The sequence below is a fragment of the Cervus elaphus genome, chromosome 4 (assembly GCF_910594005.1).
Source record: "Cervus elaphus chromosome 4, mCerEla1.1, whole genome shotgun sequence".
In the NCBI taxonomy this organism is placed as follows: domain Eukaryota; kingdom Metazoa; phylum Chordata; class Mammalia; order Artiodactyla; family Cervidae; genus Cervus; species Cervus elaphus.
The window spans coordinates 48,465,439-48,484,583 of NC_057818.1; the positions used below are offsets into that span (position 1 = coordinate 48,465,439).

Genomic DNA, 19,145 nt, shown 5'->3' on the forward strand with positions numbered 1-19,145 from the left:
ATTGAGAGCCATACTTCATATTTTTGTGCTTTTTGTTAATTTTGTTGATTAAAATGGCCCCTCAGCACAGTGGCAAAGTGCTGTCTAGTGCTTCCAAGTACAAGACAGCTGTGATGTACCTTACTGAGAAAATATATGAAATACAGTGTCGTTGGTTGTGATTTTAATGTTAATGAATCAACAGCATCTATTATGGTGTCTTTAAACAGAAACACACATAAAACAAGAGTGTGTATTGGTTGCTGGAAATGTGCTCAGAGACTCAGAGATGCTCCCTGTGTTTCCTCTTCGAGCCATGATTCTCAGGATTCACTAATTCAGTGCTCATGTCCACTATACAGAACTTAGCTACTGTGAAAATCAAGAATTGATTGTGCATTTTTATATGCTTTTCTGTGTATCTGTTATAATTCAAAATAAAAGAAGACAAAAGGTTAAAATGTTTTAAAAGGAGAGAGAGAAGGCAAACATCTCTTTGACGGTTAGTAGGGAGAGTGAGCTGGGCCAAATGGGACCAGGAGTAGGGTGCTTGGAAGTGGAAAGGAAGGAAAGAAAATGCTGGAAGGAGAAGCACAGATTCAGTCCTGATGTTAATAGGGATGTGTTATGTTGGGGACAGAGGCAGAGCAGGACAGAGTCAGGCCTGGAGGGCCGTGGAGGAGAAGAGGGAGATAAGAGTGAAGGTGGACATGGAGCCAGAGGCTCTGATTTAACATTATTTATGTATTTATTTGGGCTTCCCTGATAGCTCAGCTGGTAATGAATCCACCTGCAATGCAGGAGACTCTGGTTCGATTCCTGGCTTGGGAAGATCACCTGGAGGAGGGCATGGCAACACACTCCAGTATTCTTGCCTGGAGAATCCCCATGGACAGAGGAGCTTATTGGCTACAGTTCATGGGGTCACAAAGAGTTGGACACAATTGAGTGACTAAGCACAGCACGCATGTATTTATTTATTTTTTTGGCTGTACCTTGTGGCATCTTAGTTCCCTGACCAGGGATTGAACCCGTGCCCTCTGCAGTGGAAATGTGGAGTCTTAACCACTGAACCACCAGAGAAGTCCCTGTGACTCTGGTTTAGATCTGAGAACACACAGTCACTAGCTACCGAAGGAATATGAATTAGCAAATTCAAGAAAGGTAAAGAAGGGAGGGCATGGGGTTCCTGTGACGATCTCCTATTTTCTCTATTCCAGGGGATGCTCTCCTTGGTCCTGAATTGCATTGACCGCTTGAATGTCTACACCACTGCTGCCCACTTTGCTGAATTTGCGGGGGAGGAGGCAGCCGAGTCCTGGAAAGAGATTGTGAACCTGCTCTATGAAATCCTGGGTAAGGGGCCCCAGTCTCGACTCCCCCTTGAACACCCCGGGTTCCCAGTCCTATAGGATCTGACCCCTCTTTCCACCTTCAGCCTCTCTGATCCGTGGCAATCGTGCCAACTGTGCCCTCTTCTCCAACAACCTGGATTGGCTGGTCAGCAAGCTGGATCGGCTAGAGGCCTCCTCAGGTAGGAGAACCCATGGGGAGGGGATGGGGACCTGGGGGAGGGGGGGCTGCAGCCGTGTCACCTCTCATGCTGGTCCCTGTGCAGGGATCCTGGAGGTGCTGTACTGTGTCCTGATTGAGAGTCCAGAAGTCCTGAACATCATCCAAGAGAACCACATCAAGTCCATCATCTCCCTCCTGGACAAGCATGGGAGGAACCACAAGGTTGGCCCCCCATCCCCTGAAGTCTGAACCCTGACCTTTCTCTGTGGCCCTCAAATTGCCTCTCCTTTCCCCAATTTGTCTCTGAGCTGGACTCCCCTGCTACAAGCTTCCATCTCAATACTGAGTCTCTGACAACTCATGGTTCTTAAAGGAACTCTGGGCCATATTAGATGCTTCATTAGCTCTTGGAAGCAGTTTATTCAATTTCTAATTTTGTAGCTTTTAGTGGGAGCTGCACGAACACCCTCCAGTTTGCCACAAGTGCTACTGGTCCCCACAGAATTATTTCTAACCACCTCAGATATTCACCTGTGGTGTAGATGTGGGTTTGATCCCAGGGTTGGGATCCCCTGGAGGAGGAAATGGCAACCCACTTCAGTATTGTTTCCTGGGAAATTCCATGGATAGAGGAGCCTGGCAGGCTACAATCCTTGGGGTCACAAGAGTCGAAAACGACTGAGTGCCTAAACCACTAAACTACCACCACCACCTCACATGTTTACATTATCCACCTGGGCCCTGAAGACTCTCCACTAATCTAAAAACCTCATCTGGATCCCTGTGCTCCTTACCTCACTGACCCTTTCACTCTTCCCCTGACCTCTCACCTCTTACCCCAGTCTCCCCTTCCTTACACTGCTGATGTCTTATCCCAACTCATTTGGCCCCTCGCTTCTCGCCTGACCTTTCCCTTTGACCCCGATCTCTCTCAGTGATTCCTGACCTCCCACTTACATCACCTCTTCTCAGTCCAAATCTCTATCTCCCATCCTGGCACATCGTCCTTCTGGTATCCCATCCTGGGTCTCCCATAGACCCACCTCCCCCACTTCCCTGGTGCCCCCACACCCTGACCTCTGACCTTGACCTCCAGGTGCTGGATGTGCTATGTTCCCTGTGTGTGTGCAATGGCGTGGCCGTGCGCTCCAACCAAGATCTCATCACTGAGAACTTGCTCCCTGGCCGCGAGCTTCTGCTGCAGACAAACCTCATCAACTATGTCACCAGGTCTGGCCCCTAACCCCTGACTCCAGGACTCAGAACCTCTCAAGCCCCTCCCTGACTCCCAGGTGGGTGGGCCTTCCTCCACCTCCCACCCTGGGACTTAACACTGGTCCCCACAGCTGTCCCCAGGCCATCCCTGGCTTCTCATGTCTCTTGTCTTCTCTCCCTGCTCCATTTCTGCCTCTGTCTCTTCCCCTCTTTCTGTGTTTGCTCTTTCTGTCTTCCTCTGTCTGTCTCTTTTTCCCTCCACCTCTTTTTCCTGGGCTGTCTTCCACCTCGCTCTTCTCTGTCCTTTGATGCTTCTCTCTGTCTCTCTCTGCTTTCTCTGTGTGTCTCTCTCTGTCTATCACTCTCTGTCTCCATGTCTCTGCTTTTCTGTTTTTCTCGTGTATGCATCTCTTGGTCTTTCTCCCTTCCCTTCGCGCCCCCCACCAGCCTGGGTCCTCCTCTCCATCTCTCCTTCACCCTCCTCTCCTATTCTGTCTCTCCTGCAGCATCCGCCCCAACATCTTTGTGGGCCGAGCAGAGGGCACCACGCAGTACCTCAAATGGTACTTTGAGGTGATGGTGGACGAGGTGGTTCCATTCCTGACGGCTCAGGCCACCCACCTGAGGGTGGGCTGGGCCCTCACTGAGGGCTACAGCCCCTACCCCGGGGGCGGCGAGGGCTGGGGCGGCAACGGGGTCGGCGATGACCTCTATTCCTACGGCTTTGACGGGCTGCACCTCTGGACAGGTACCTGGACCCTTCTAGGGGACCCTCAGCCCTGACCATTGACCCCAGGGTTTCTAAGGCTCTCACTGCACACCTTGGTGTTCTTGGGATCTTGACCCCCAAACAGGCTAACTTTGACCCCTTTACTCCTCATTTCCCAAAACCCTAACCCTAGCGCTTCCAGAATCTTGGCCCTCACCTGTTTCTTCATAACCCCCAGAACTCTGATCCCAGAGGAAGTCTGATCTCTGTACTGAGAGATCCTAGAAAACTACCCTGATTATTATGACCTCTGATCTTTGACTTCCGACCCCAGAGATTCCAGAATCCTAAATCCAGGACAGCTTTAATCTCTGGCTCCTACACCTCTCAGGAACCTAACCTCAGGGGAAACTTGACCTCTGCCCCTAATCTCTAAGAGCACTTGATCTTGAAGATCCTAAAATGCGGACCCCTTTGGATCCTGTAATATCTACCCTTGTCTCCTGAGCCCACTGGTTCCCCTGGACCTCTGACTCCTGACTTCTTCCCGGTGATCCCGGTGCAGGACACGTGCCACGCCTGGTCACTTCCCCCGGGCAGCACCTCCTGGCCCCCGAGGACGTGGTTAGCTGCTGCCTGGACCTCAGCGTGCCATCCATCTCTTTCCGCATCAATGGCTGTCCCGTGCAGGGGGTCTTTGAGGCCTTCAACCTTGATGGGCTCTTCTTCCCTGTTGTCAGCTTCTCGGCTGGTGTCAAGTAAGGACTCGTCCCTGCCCCCTTGCCAGTCTCCAGACGAGGGCCTGTCCTAAGACAGCTTCTGCAGGCACGCCATAGCCTTCTATGGGGCCAGGACCCAGCGGCCTACCCTCAGGGCTGACGGGCCAGACCCTTGTGTGAGGGTCACTGTGACACTCTCCATGTCCTCCCAATGACCTCTGCTTTGCCCCAGTCTCCGTGTCCCCAGATTTCACAGTGACCTTATAATGATTAATAAGTTTCTCCCAGTGACCTCCCAGATGAACCTCTGAACCTCCTAATTATTCTATGCCATTCCAATGACCTCCAAATGATTTCAAAATCTGAACAATGATCTTCCAATGACCACAAAGCCTCCCAATGATCTTGGACTCTCCCATTGACTCCATGCTCTTAACAACTCCTCAATGACCCCAGCTTCTCCCAGCGATATTCTAAGAGCTCCATAATCCCCCAGCTACCCCTCAATGACCACAGTTATTTCAAAGACTTCTCAATAGCCTAGCGTTTTCCCAATGACCCCAAGCTCTGTGTGTGTCTTCTCACCATTTCAGTGGTAATTATGTTTTCTCAAGGTTACACCTTGAGAGTCTCAATGACTTCTGGATGACCTTTTTCTTAGTCTCCCCCAAACCTTCTCGTATCTCTAAATGCTCTGTTGACCCAGGACCTCCTCCAAAGAACCTTCCTGTGACCATGGATTAACTCCTTAGTGACCTGACCCCCACTTTACCCTTTTTGGTTTTCCAATGATTCCTATTGCCTTCTGACAGTTTCTTTGACCCTAGACTTTCCTGATTCCTAAAATCACCTCCATGACACTATGACTGTCCACAGACCTCAAGTCAACCCAGCACCTTCCACCAATTCCAGGATTGTTCCCTTCCCCTCCCTGAGTACAGACTCTGCTCGGTAAACTGCCCTCACTAGTGACCCCACTCTTCCTATCTAGGGTGCGGTTCCTCCTTGGTGGCCGCCATGGCGAATTCAAGTTCCTCCCTCCGCCTGGCTACGCCCCTTGCCACGAGGCTGTGCTCCCACGAGAGCGACTCCACCTGGAGCCCATCAAGGAGTATCGGCGGGAAGGGCCGCGGGGGCCCCACCTCGTGGGCCCCAGTCGCTGCCTCTCACACACCGACTTCGTGCCCTGCCCCGTGGACACTGTCCAGGTACTGCCTGCTCTGTAAGGGTTTCCTAGAGTGGCAGACTCCCTTAGGAGTCGGCGGGGTGGGCAGCTGAGCTGGGAGCTGGGGACCTTGTTGTTTGACAGATGGGGAAGCTGAGTCAGGGGGGCGGCAAAGGAATCTCTCCAGACAGAATCTGTTTCAGGGGGTCCTCACGACAGCCCCCTAAAGAAAGGACTATGACTGGGACTCCCCTGGTGGCTAAGGCTCTGTGCCCCCAACCCAGGGGGTCCGGGTTCGATCCCTGGTCCGGGAACTAGATCCCACATGCTGCAACTAAAGATCCCGCATGCCGTAATGAAGATAGAAGATCCTGCATGCTGCAACTAAGACCTGGTGCAGCCAAATAAATCCCTAAAAATAAATATGTAATAAAAGAAAGGAATATTACTGCCCCCATATACAGTTGAGGAAAGTGAGGCCCAGAGAGGTCAAGCAGGTCGTGCTAGTCACACAGCTGATTTGAACCCAGGCGGTCCAATCCCAAAGCCTATGATCACATCCACCACAATTTGTGGAGCATCTTTTCTATTCCAGGCCTCCCTCCATTCCTCTTATCCCAACCTGAGCTCCCCATCCTTCCCTCCAAGTGTGTTCCTCTAGGAGGGGATATAAGTCATGTTTAAGAGCCTGATCACGAGGGTTTAACTTTCAGCATGTCACTGTGGGCATGTGATTTCACTTCTCTGTGCCTTGGTTCCCTCACCTGTGAAGAAAGGGGGAGAATGAGAGAACGTACCTGTAGCATGGTTGTGAAGTTTAGATGAATTAATGCATGTGAAGTGCTTAGCACGGTCCTAAGAAAATACTAAGTCCTCAATTGAGTTATTGTCATTATGAGTAAAGTGAGTGGGCAAAAGTCACTCAGCCATGTCTGACTTTTTGCAACCCCATGGACTATACAGTCCATGGAATTCTCCAGGCCAGTATGGAGTTGGGTAGCCTTTCCCTTCTCCGGGGGATCTTCCCAACCCAGGGATTGAACCCAGGTCTCCCACATTACAGACGAATTCTTTACCAGCTGAGCCACAAGGGAAGCCCAAGAATACTGGAGTGGGTAGCCTATCCCTTCTCCAGCAGATCTTCCCAACCCAGGAATTGAACCAGGGTCTCCTGCATTGCAGGTGGATTCTTTACCAACTGAGCTATCAGGGAAGCCCTGTCATTATGGGTAGTAGTAATGTTATTGCAGATCAACCTGTCATCCCCCTGTAGCCAGGCCTGGATGTCTCCCTTCCCCTCCCTCACAGGTCAGCCTCAAGAGCTGTCCACTTAGTCTCCTGGACATCCCCTTCCCACTCCTCCCCTCACAACCCAACCTGGTCCAACTATGTGCCAGGTATTTATACAAACTACAGTTGATTCTTGGACAATGCAAGGGGTTTAGGGGCCCAACCCCAGCACAGTCGAAAGCACCAATACTACTATTTCTATCTTAGATATGAAAGAAGTGGTAAATGACACATGCAAGAGCAGGAAGCTGAAACAGTTTGGATAGGATGACTCAAACTCTTCTTCTTTTGATTCCACATATTGTGATCTCAATCAAACACAAACTTTCCCCTATCTTGAGTTAATTAGAGATCTGTAGAATGAAAACATGCGGCTTCCCAGATGGTGCAGTGATAAAGAATCCTTCTGCCAATGCAGGAGACTCAAGGCACGGGTTTGATCCCTGGGTTGGGAAGATCCACTGAGTAGGAAATGGCAACCCACTCCAGTATTCTTGCCTGGAAAATTCCATGAACAGAGGAACCTGGCAGGCTACAGTTCATGGGGTTGCAAAGAGTCAGACATGACTGAGCGCACACACACACACACACACACACACACAATGAAAATACAGGTACTATATTTACTGAAAAAAATCCATGCAGTTCAAACCTGCATTGTTCGAGGGGCTACTGTATATAACATTTAGTAATTTACGTAGATGATTTCACTGAGCCCATATAAAGTAAGTATTGTGTTGGCCAAGAAGTTTGTTTGAGTTTTTTCATATGATCCTATGGAAAAATTTAAACAAACTTTCTGGCCAACCCAATGTTATGAGTTAACATTGTTCCAGTTCTCATTGTACAGAGAAGGAAAGAGGCCCATCTGTTCATTCAGCAAACATCTCCAGAGCATCTCCTCTGGGCTGGGCAGGGCTGGGGAAATGCTGGAGACAGACACAGTCCCAGCCCTGCCCTCTCGGAGCTCCCAGTCCACAGGGGGAGACAGATCCATCGCCAGATAATTCTTTGATTCTGAGGATGTCAAGTCCTGAGCATCCATCCTGGAGGCAGGGTGAGGTGATGGGGAGCAGGGCTTGGATGGCAGGAAAGGTCAAAAGAGCTCCCTGGTGAACTGTCCAGAGCTGGTGCATGTTCTTGGGAAGACTGTTTATGGCGCAGGCTGGAGGGAACTCAGGGACCTCACAGATGTCCCCTGCCCCCAGATTGTCCTGCCTCCCCATCTGGAGCGTATTCGGGAGAAGCTGGCCGAGAACATCCATGAACTCTGGGCACTGACTCGCATTGAGCAGGGCTGGACCTACGGCCCGGTAAGTGGACAGAGGAGAGAGGCTAGACTGGCTATGGAGGAGTGAGAACCGCTTGCTATTGAGGAGGGGCCGGGGGTTGGAGGAGGAGACTTTGGGAGGGCTCCTTAGGTTTCAAGTGGCAGAATGAGGAGTAAGAGGTCAGAGGTCACAGTCTGGGAGTGTTGGGGGAGGGAAGAGGAGCCAAGGAGTGACTCTGGGGTTTCTCCAGGTTCGGGATGACAATAAGAGACTGCACCCCTGCCTCGTGGATTTTCACAGCCTACCGGAGCCCGAGAGGAATTACAACCTGCAGATGTCGGGGGAGACGCTCAAGTGAGGAGGGAACCGGGGAACCGGGGCCTGGGCCTGGCCGCTGGGCAGAAGGGCATGGGGAGACAGGGGGAGCGAGACAGAGACTGAGAGAAAGAGAAAGAGATAAAAGAGCAACACAGGGCGTGGGAGATGGGGATTGTGAAACGGACAGAAGGTGAGTAAGAGACAGAGGCACAAAGAGATGCTCAGGACTTCCCTGGTAGTCCGGTGGTTAAGAATCGCCTGCCAAGGTGGAGGACACGGGTTCAATCCCTGATCCGGGAGGATTCCACAGGCTGCAGGGCAAATAAGCCTGTGTGCCACAACTACTGAGCTCACGCACTGTGACTACTAAATGCCGAGCGCGTAGAGCCTGTGTTCTGCAACAAGAGAAGCCTCTGCGATGAGAAGCCTGAGCACTGCAACTAGAGAGTAGGCCCCACTCGCTGCAACTAGAGAAGAGCCTGTGCAGCAATGGAGACCCAATGCTGTCCAAAATAAATAATAAATAATAAAGTAAATAATTTAAAAACAAACATTCCTATATGCTACCCATGTATACACTGGAAAACAAAATTTTTAAAATATTATTATGTAAAATGGTTCCCCTTGCTAAATAAAGATGCACAGTAACTGGAAGAAAGAGAAAGAGACAAGGAGAGAAGAGAGAGGAAAAGAACACAATCAAAGAAATACAGAGACAGAGACACAGGGAGAGACAGGAGTCAGAGAGGCAGAGAGATGGGACAAACACCCATAAAACCAGAACAAGAGACAGGGAGAGAGCTGGTGACCCAGAGACAGAGCTGACAGGGGCCGGGGGAGGAGGGGAGCCGGGCTGGGGGAGGGGAGGCCAGGGACAGGGTGGCCATGTGGGGTGACCTGCTCCCCTGCCCCCACCCCCTGCCCCAGGACTCTACTGGCGCTGGGCTGCCACGTGGGCATGGCCGACGAGAAGGCGGAGGACAACCTGAAGAAGACGAAACTCCCCAAGACGTGAGTGTGGGTGACCTGGGCCCCACCTGGGGAATAGAGTAGGGGGCTGGGGATGTCATGGTGAGGGCTGGAGTGATTGAAAGCTGGAGTGGGGAGGTTGAGGTCAGAGACAGAGGGGCCGTGGGTTGGGGTGGAGGTCATAGGACCAGGGGTCAGGGCTGTAGAGACAGTGGTGAGTGTCCTAGGCAGTTGAGAACGCAGAGTTGGGAGTTCCTGAGAGAGTGGGAGTGAGTCAGACTCAGGGTCAGGGTCTCCATGGAGTCAGGAAAATGAGAGAGCGGAAGTCGTGTCTCTGAGTTAGAGGTGCGGGGCCAATGGAAAGAGATGAGAAATTGCTGGGGTTGTCAGTAAGGGATCCTGAAATGATAGATGAGAGGTCAAAGGTCCTGGGGATAGATGCCAAGGTTCAAAAGTCAAGGACTCCAGAGCGAGCAGTTTGAAATGATAGGGTCCTGGGATCAGAGGTAAGAAGCCTCCAAGTTAGAGGTGAGAGGTCAGAGCACCCCAGGACCAGAGACGAGGCTCCCAAGATCAAGATGAAAGGGTCACAGAGGCCAGAGGTCAGTGAAGTCAAAGCCCTTGCTAGGGTCATAGGATCCTGGGGTCTGAGGTCAGGTAAGCTTACTTAAGAACCCTGATGTCAGATGGGAGTTCCCTGGTGGTCCAGTGGCTACGACTTCATGCCTCCAATGTAGGGGGCCTGGCTTTGACCCCTGGTCAGGGAACTAGATCCCACATGCCACAACTGAGAGTTTGCCCACCACAACTAAAGATCCTGCATGCTACCCCATGCAGCCAAATAAATAAATAAATATATTGAAAAAGAACCCTGCTGTCAGAGATCAAAGGTCAAAAGTTTCAAAGATCGCGGGATCCTAAGGACCAGGGTCAGAAGTCAGGGATCCCGTGGCACAGAGCCCAGAAGTGGAGGCGAGGGTCTCGCCCCACTGGCTCCCCAACCACCCGCAGGTACATGATGAGCAACGGGTACAAGCCGGCACCGCTGGACTTGAGCCACGTGAGACTGACGCCCGCGCAGACCACGCTGGTGGACCGGCTGGCGGAGAACGGGCACAACGTGTGGGCCCGAGACCGAGTGGCCCAGGGCTGGAGCTACAGCGCTGTGCAGGACATCCCTGCCCGCCGGAACCCTCGCCTCGTGCCCTACCGCCTGCTGGACGAGGCCACCAAGCGCAGCAACCGCGACAGCCTCTGCCAGGCCGTGCGCACCCTGCTGGGCTACGGCTACAACATCGAGCCGCCCGACCAGGAGCCCAGTGAGTGCTGACCGCAGGCCCCCTGACCCTGCCCCGGACTCCAATCTCTGACACAATTCAACCTCTCAATGGGCTACATCTGTAACACTGACACTTCCCCCAATCCTGACACTCACTCTGTCCCTGAGCCTGAACCTGATCTTGACCACTGACCTTGACTCAAGCGCTGCCTGGGCTACGGCTGCAACACTGAGCAGCCAGACCAGGAACCTAGTGAACTCTGACCCTGACCCCTGGCTCCAGTTCCTGACCCCCAGCTCTGACCTCTGACCCCTAACCTCTGGACTATGTCTACAACGTGGAGCCACCCAACCAAGCACTCGAGAGCCTCTAAGCCCTACTCCTAACTTGACCGCTGACCTATCACTGACCCCTGACCCCAGCCTCAACCCCTGCCCCACCCCAATTTCTATCCCCTCCTGATCCTGATTCTGACTCCCTCTCCCCGATCCTGCTTTCAGCCCTTGATTCTTAACATCGACCTCAATCTTGACCCTTCACCACAGACCATGACCGTGACCGACCCAACTTTCTCCCTCCATGTCTCTATTGCTAGTTCCTCCATGAAACTCTTGACTGCTAGAGGGACAGAGGAGAAGTCTCAGTAGGTCCCTCCTACTTCCCTGTGACTGCCCTGAGAGTCCCTGGTTCTTCTTCTCTAACACCAAAAGCTGTCCCTTTCCCAATGCCCCCCCCCTCCACACCCTTACCTCTCCCGATCCCCCCACCAACCCAGCCTCTCTTACTCTGCCTGGCCCCATGTGCAGGTCAGGTGGAGAGCCAGTCTCGCTGGGACCGGGTGCGCATCTTCCGGGCAGAGAAATCCTATGTGGTGCAGAGTGGCCGCTGGTACTTTGAGTTCGAGGCAGTCACCACTGGCGAGATGCGAGTGGGCTGGGCGCGGCCAGAGCTGCGGCCAGACGTTGAGCTGGGAGCAGATGACCTGTCCTATGTCTTCAATGGGCACCGCGTGAGTAGCTCCCTCGCTCCATTCTGCCAGGTTCTGTGATCCTTCCCACACTCTTGCAGTCCAGCCCTGCCTCTCTATTTGTGTCTCACTCTGTCCGCCCATCCTTGAATCTACCTTCCCATTCATCCCTCCATCCTCCCCCCTCTCTCTGTGCATACATCCATCCGCATCCATCTCTCTATCCAACCATCCATCTGCCCATTCATCCGTCCATCTTCTCGTCTGTCCAAAGAATCACTTAGGCATCCACGTTTCCATCTATTCAGGTAGTTGTCAGTTCATCCATTCACCTTTTTAAATCAATTTGTGATTTCATTTATCCATTCATCTACCCAATAATTTAATGCATACAGACGTCATCTATTTATCCACCCACCCACACAGACCTATGTGTCTGTCTGTACTTTCTTCCTTCAACCCAACACCTCCGTCAACCCAGGTGAATTCTCAGCTTTCATTTCATTCTTCCATCCAGCCACACACCTGCTTCCCATCCATCTATCCATCTCATTATTCATGTATCTGTTCTGGGGTATATGGGTATAGATGGGTACATATGGGGGACATTGATAGGTTAGTTTTTCCTTTCCATTCCTCTACTTGCTGCTTCCCCCAGCCCTCCAAGACCACTTGGGTGGTCTTTACAGTCCCAGCCATGAAAACAACAGAGAACCCAGGCAAAAGGGATGAGATAGAGAGATGAACGGGAAGGGAAAGCATGAACGCCTAGCCCTTATCTTCCAAGGACCATGGATGCAAACATGGGGTGCCCCTTCTTCTGTCCCCGATGCAGTGGACCTGATGCCTTGTGTGTGTGTCTTGACATGTCTCCCCTCACTTCTGTATCTCCCCATTTCTCTGTGTGTCTCTCACACACCACGTCTTCCCATCACCTCTTCACAGGGTCAGCGCTGGCACCTGGGCAGTGAACCGTTTGGGCGTCCCTGGCAGTCAGGAGACGTCGTGGGCTGCATGATCGACCTCACAGAGAACACCATCATCTTCACCCTCAATGGCGAGGTCCTCATGTCTGATTCCGGCTCAGAAACAGCCTTCCGCGACATCGAGATTGGGGATGGTGAGGGCCGGCCTCGGGGCCCCTCTCTGGTTTTCTTCCATCTCACCTGACCCTACACTGCCCCCTCTAGCCCCCCGCTCTTCCATCCCCTCTTTCCACGGCAGTTCTTCCCCATGGCTGCCCCTGCCTCACCCACCTGTCCTCACCCCTGCCCATCTATCCCCTCCCACCAGGCTTCCTGCCCGTGTGCAGCTTGGGACCTGGCCAGGTGGGTCACCTGAACCTGGGCCAGGACGTGAGCTCCCTGCGGTTCTTTGCCATCTGCGGCCTCCAGGAAGGTTTTGAGCCGTTTGCCATCAACATGCAGCGCCCGGTCACTACCTGGTTCAGTAAAGGCCTTCCTCAATTTGAGGCCATGCCTCCTGAGCACCCCCACTATGAGGTGAGGACCAACCCCACTCAACACCCTCAGATCTGCTTCCATACCTCATTCTCACCACAGGTCTCTTCCCCAACCTTCGCTTTGTCTTCTGTTAATATGTTAGACCACAACCTTGTAGAAGTGAGTGTCAGGATAGTGGACTCCCAGGGCTGCCTTGTAGGGTATCAGTTCAGTCACTCAGACATGCCCAACTCTTGACGACCCCATGGACTGCAGCACGCCAGGTTTCCTTGTCCATCACCAACTCCCAGAGTTTGCTCAAACTCATGTCCATCGAGTTGGTGATGCCATCCAGCCATCTCATCCTCTGTCGCCCCCTTCTCCTCCTTCCTTCAACCTTTCCCAGTATCAGGGTCTTTTCTAATGAGTCAGTTCTTCACATCAGATGGCCAAAATATTGGAGTTTCAGCTTCAGCATAAGTCCTTCCAATGAATATTCAGGACTGATTTCCTTTAGGATGGACTGGTTGGATTTCGTTGCAGTCCAAGGGACTCTCAAGAGTCTTCTCCAACACCACAGTTCAAAAGCATCAATTCTTCAGCACTCAGATTTCTTTATAGTTCAACTCTCACATTCATACATGACTACTGGAAAAACCATAGCTTTGACTAGATGGACCTTTGTCGGCAAAGTAATGTCTCTGCTTTTCAATATGCTGTCTGGGTTGGTCATAGCTTTTCTTCCAAGGAGCAAGCGTCTTTTAATTTAGGTAATTTTAATTGTAGGGTATAACCTTGGCAAAAACACACCTTTGTGAGCTGGGTAGCTTGCCTACAAAATGGGGGAAGGGAGGAAAGAGAAGCTGGATTAAGTGACCACACTGGAAATTTTCAGCCCTTGTAACTATTTGATCCTACCAAGGGTTTCTGCTTGTGTGCTTAAGTCGCTTCAGTCATGTCCAACTCTTTGTGACCCTATGGACTGTAGCCCGCCAGGCTCCTCTGTCCATGGGATTCTCTAGGCAAGAATGCTGGAGTGGGTTGCCATGCCCTCTTCCAGGGGATCTTCCCAACCCAGGAATAGAACCCACGTCTCCTGTGGCTCCTGCATTGCAGGAGGATTCTTTTACTGCTGAGCCAACAACAAGGCTTAAAGAAATATAAATCCCTGGGCACATTTCGGCACCTTCCTTACTAATTGTTATCTAGGGTGGTTTTTTGGGGGTGGTTACTTTTTGGGGGGGGAGCTGTGCTTGGTCTTTGTCGCGGCATATAAGCTTCTCTGGTTGTAGCACTCGGGCCTAGTTGCCCTGTGGCATGTGGAATCTTAATTCCCTGACCAGGGATTGAATCCACGTCCCCTGCATTGGAAGGTGGATTCCTTACCACTGGACCACCAGGGAAGTCCCGGGGGTTACTTATTTTTTAGTAACTCTTCATTAATCTGAGTATCCTAAATTTTAGACCCTAGTGCCTTTCTTTCTCAAGGTTAAACTCCAAGGTTAAACTCTCTCTCAAGGTTAAATATGGTCATGTTCTGACCATAAAAACTCCATATAGACCAAAGTGATGGTCCTTTTCTCAACCTGGGAAGAACTTGAATTCCACATGGCTGAGCTTCAGCTGGTACTTTACAATCAGATAGGCCTTGAGTTGGCCTTTTCCCTGTTTTGTGACCTGGGGCATGTGACTGTCCTTCTGATCATCAGTTTTCTCTTCCTAGGCATAGCCCAAATCTCCCTCTCATACATTCTCTCTCTTTTCTGAATTACTTGGATAAGTTGGAGACATCTTGCCTCTTTATCCCTAAATATTTCAATATGCATTTCTTCAGAACAAGCTATACTCTTGTAGAGCTGCAGTTATGAAAATCGGGAAATTTAACATCGATACATACTATTACCTAATTTACAATCCATATTCAAACTGTGTTGTGGTAATAATGTCTCTTTTTATTTTTCTGGTCCAAAATCCAAGCCAGGGTTACATGTTACAGTTAGTTGTTATGTCTCTTTAATATATATAAAATGTTTTGGAGTCTTTCATTGTCTTTTATGATACTGGTGTTTTCGAAGGGTACAGACCAGTTATTTTACAGAATATACCTCAATTTGGGTAGGTCTTCTGTCTCCTCGGGCTTCCCAGGTGGTAAAGAACCTGCCTGCCAATGCAAGGAGACATAAGAGACCTGGGTTCGATTCCTGGGTTGGGAAAATCTCCTGGAGGAGGGCATGGCAACCCACTCCAGTGTTCTTGCCTGGAGAATCCCATGGACAGAGGAGCCTGGCGGGCTACAGTCCAATGCATGGGGTCGCAAAGAGTCAGACATGATTGAAGCTACTTAGGTTCAGGTTACACAGATTTGGCAGGAACATCATAGCAGTGAGGTTGTATTCTGCTTGATGCAGGGTCTCAGAGAGGCACACCATGGCACTATGTCTTACGGCTGATTATATTAACTTTGACTGTATGTTTATCGTTACCACCATCAAGTTACTGTGTTTCTCTTTGTAATTAATAAATAATTTGTGGGGAAGCATTTTAGGCTAGGTAAAAACAGAAGGGTGTTTTCTTTTATTTTTTGGCTGAGCTTCAAAAAAGCTAAGTCGCTAGAGCTGTCGCTCCAGTCGTGTCCAACCTTAGTTTCCCAACCAGGGATCAAACCCGGGCCCTGGTAGTGAAAGCACCAAGTCCTAACCACTAGACCACCAGGGAATCCCCCCTCCCTGACTTTTATTCTATTTTTTTTTTTTTTTTAAGAGAAGTAAGCCTTTATTTTCTTTTTTTTTTTTTTTTCCGACCCCATGGACTGTAGCCTACCACGTTCCCCCGGCCATGGGATTTTCCAGGCAAGAATACTGGAGTAGGTTGCCATTTCTTTCTCCAGATATTTTCTTATTCTATTTTTTAAAATCTTAATTATTAAACAGGGGACTATCCAGTCTAGATTTGAGTTTTGGAAAGATTCCTTTTGACAGTGAGTTGTAGGAGGAGAAAATGGGGCCACAAGGACCAGAGAGATCCCTGGGGTGGGAGAAGATGGTGGAGTAGACATGCATGCTAAGTCGCTCCAGTCGTGTCCCTTTGTGACCCTAAGGACTGTAGTCCTCCAGGCTCCTCAGTCCAGGGGATTCTCTAGGCAAGAATACTAGAGTGGGTTGCCATGCCCTCCTCCAGGAGATCTTCCCGATCCAGGAATCGAACCCAAGTCTCTTAGGTCTCCTGCACTGGTAGGCAGGTTCTTTACCACTAGCGCCACCTGGGAAGCCCAACCGGAACCTCCCAAAACTTGCCACCGCCAGATGGTGTTCCCAACCCCAAGAACAGAATGTTAGACAGCAGTGAGACTGAATCAACTAACCTACCCACAACCACATGGATGAACCTCACAGACATAATGTTGGCTGAAAGAAGCCAGACACAAAGGAACATGTACTGTAGGATCCCATTCATAGACACTTCAAGGACGATGGATGCTGCTCTGTGGTATGCTAAGTCAGGAGGGCACTACTGTGAATGAATAATCAGACATTTAGTTACTTAGCGTACAAATCACAGGAGGAAGATGGTCAGTAGACTTGTCAAGGAGCAGAGGCAAAACAGGGTTTATTTAAATTAATTAATGTGTTTATTGGCTGTGTCGTGTGGCACGTGGGATCTTCATTGAGGTGCATGGGCTCCAGAGCATGTGGGTTCTGTAGTTGCGCATGTGGGCTTAGTTGCCTCCAGGGCATGTGGGATTTTACTGAACTGGCGGCTCAAAGTGTAAAGAATCCACCTGCAGTGCAGGAGACGAGGGTTCGATCCTTGTATTGGGAAGATCCCCTGGCGAAGGGACTGGCTACCCACTCTAGGAATCTTGCCTGAAGAATCCCATGAACAAGAGGAGTCTGGTGGGCTACAGTCCATGGGGTTGCAGAGTCAGACATGACTAAGCGCGTGCGCGCGCACACACACACACACACACACACACACACACACACACACACGGGATTTTAGTTCCCTAACCAGGGATCGAAACTGTGTCCCCTGCATTGCAAAAAGAATTAACCACTGGACTGCCAGGGAAGTCTCCAGACAGAAGTTATAAGAGAGAAAGGAGAGAGAGGAGAGGAAAAGATTCTGCAGACAGTTTTGGTTGCACAGTTTTGGGGTGAACTCATTGGCTGACATGGAGCACAGAGGTCTGTCTTGGCAATTGGTCCTTGATGAGGTCAACTTGAGGTGGGACATCAAAGAAAGGGCACTGCTCTAGTTGCTTATGGAGCCTCCAGAAAATCTGAGTCTGTCTTTTGGGTTCACAGGCCAGGCACCTGTCCCTCTCAGCTCCTGCCCCTTATTTAGGTTGTTGCATTTTCCTCATCAGAATCCCTCACTATCTTTAGAGGGTAGTGACTAAACAGACGCTGAGGAGGCTTCCAGGGGGACTGGTTGTATGGTCCATTTCTCGATCTGAGTGCTGGAGACATAGGCGTGTCTCTCCAGAACCACATAGTGTTGTGCACTTATGATGTGTGCATTCTTCTGAGTATTGTATTTCCACAAACAACAAATTTAACAAAAATTCTTCTGGGGAATCTTTAAAAAAACTCTGACCCTTCTGGGCTGCTCTCCCCAAGAGGTCTCCATAAGAAAGCAGGAGGGCAAGGCCCATGTTCTGTTCACTGATGTGTTCCTGGCACTTGGAAAAGTGCCTGGCACACAGTAGGTGCTCAGTAAATATTTGTGGAGTGGATAGATGGATGGGGGGGTGGAAGCATTCTTGGATGGGTGGGTGAAACAGTGGATAGATGGTTGGATGGATGGAAGAATGAAAGAATGGATGGATGAATGGATAGATGGGTAGATAGAAGGGTGGGTGGATGGAATGAAGGATGAAAGAATGAATGGATGGATGGATGGATGGATGGATGACCTAATCTGGAGTGAAGCCTGTGCTTGGGTAGGTTTTGAAAGCTCCCTGAGTGATTCCAGTTTCTGACCAGGGTTGCTCATGTACAAAGGTGTCCAGACAAAGGTAGACAGAAGGTGAATGCACCCATGGCCAGGTTGCGTGTCCCATGGGAGTTCCTCCACCCAGAGGAGTGAGTCTCTGGCTAATTCTCACACGGTGCTCTAAGGCCGAATGGTGACTCTGTGTGTAATAAGGTTTAGGACCAATGGCCCAGCCCAACCTCCTGGCTCAGTGCTTCCTGCTCCCCGCACAGGTGACCCGTGTGGATGGCACTGTGGATACGCCCCCCTGCCTGCGCCTGACCCACCGCACCTGGGGCTCCCAGAACAGTCTGGTGGAGATGCTGTTTCTCCGGCTGAGCCTTCCGGTCCAGTTCCACCAGCACTTCCGGTGCACCGCAGGGGCCACCCCGCTGGCACCCCCTGGCCTGCAGCCTCCCGCGGAGGATGAGGCCCGGGCAGCGGAACCTGATCCTGACTATGAAAACCTGCGCCGCTCAGCTGGGCACTGGGCCGAGGCTGAGGGGAACAAAGAAGGAAGTGCCAAGGAGGGGGCACCCGGGAGTCCTGCCCAGGCTGGGGTGGAGGCCCAGCCTGCCAGGGCAGAGAATGAGAAGGATGCTACCACAGAGAAGAACAAGAAGAGAGGGTGAGTCAAGGGAGGGGCAGGGTGGGGTTTGGGGGTCTGTCCTGGGACCCCTCAATTAGGCAACTTCAGTAACTTGAGAAAACCCACTGTACCCCAAAGTGGTCCCATATGTGCTAGGTGGACCCAGATACTGAGGGATCCTATTATGTCTCAAGTGAAGGCTATTATTTCTCTGGGATCTCTAATTTCCTTGAGAATGTAAAATTGGGATGCCCCACTATGTCTATGGAGAACTCCACTGTCCTTGGGCTACCTGTTGGGTCCCAAAACTTTTCATCCAATGGACTTCATTATCTGTGAACACTAAAGGGGACCTCAGATTCTTGGTCAAGTTATCTTTACCCCCAAGGCATTCCAATGAACACCATTGGTCTTCTACATTGGGGTCATTTCTGTGTCTCAAATGTATCCCCCCACAAAAAAACTAACTTTAAGGGAGACCCTCAAAGGGCATTAAACTTGGATTTAAACCAAATCTGCTTTCCCCCTATGGTGGCAGTGGTTTTCAGTGGGATGTAATTCTGTGTCTCTTGAGGGGATGTGTGGAAATGATGGGAGATTTTGGGTTGTCACAGTTTTGAGGAGACGTACTGCCTGCTGGGGGCTCTGGGGATTCCATATGCCTTCAGTGTACAAGATGGTGCCACAATGAAGAGCTGTTCTTTCCCAAATGCCTTTAGCACCCACATGAGACTTGCTGACTT

The 19,145-nt window shown here is 50.8% G+C and overlaps 1 protein-coding gene across 5 annotated transcripts in view; it reads left to right on the forward strand.

Annotated features, from left to right (window-relative positions):
* Positions 1–19,145, forward strand: part of RYR1 (ryanodine receptor 1) — a 125,310-nt gene that overhangs the window by 17,586 nt on the left and 88,579 nt on the right. For all 5 annotated transcript variants that reach the window (XM_043894492.1, XM_043894498.1, XM_043894483.1 and 2 more), the window contains exons 14-28: positions 1,200–1,335; positions 1,418–1,513; positions 1,598–1,716; positions 2,591–2,724; positions 3,216–3,457; positions 3,984–4,176; positions 5,129–5,345; positions 7,801–7,905; positions 8,114–8,217; positions 9,109–9,192; positions 10,162–10,469; positions 11,237–11,439; positions 12,343–12,517; positions 12,691–12,899; positions 18,047–18,441. In XM_043894492.1, the coding sequence (XP_043750427.1) occupies positions 1,200–1,335; positions 1,418–1,513; positions 1,598–1,716; positions 2,591–2,724; positions 3,216–3,457; positions 3,984–4,176; positions 5,129–5,345; positions 7,801–7,905; positions 8,114–8,217; positions 9,109–9,192; positions 10,162–10,469; positions 11,237–11,439; positions 12,343–12,517; positions 12,691–12,899; positions 18,047–18,441 (2,720 nt within the window). The remainder of the gene's footprint in view (positions 1–1,199; positions 1,336–1,417; positions 1,514–1,597; positions 1,717–2,590; positions 2,725–3,215; positions 3,458–3,983; positions 4,177–5,128; positions 5,346–7,800; positions 7,906–8,113; positions 8,218–9,108; positions 9,193–10,161; positions 10,470–11,236; positions 11,440–12,342; positions 12,518–12,690; positions 12,900–18,046; positions 18,442–19,145) is intronic.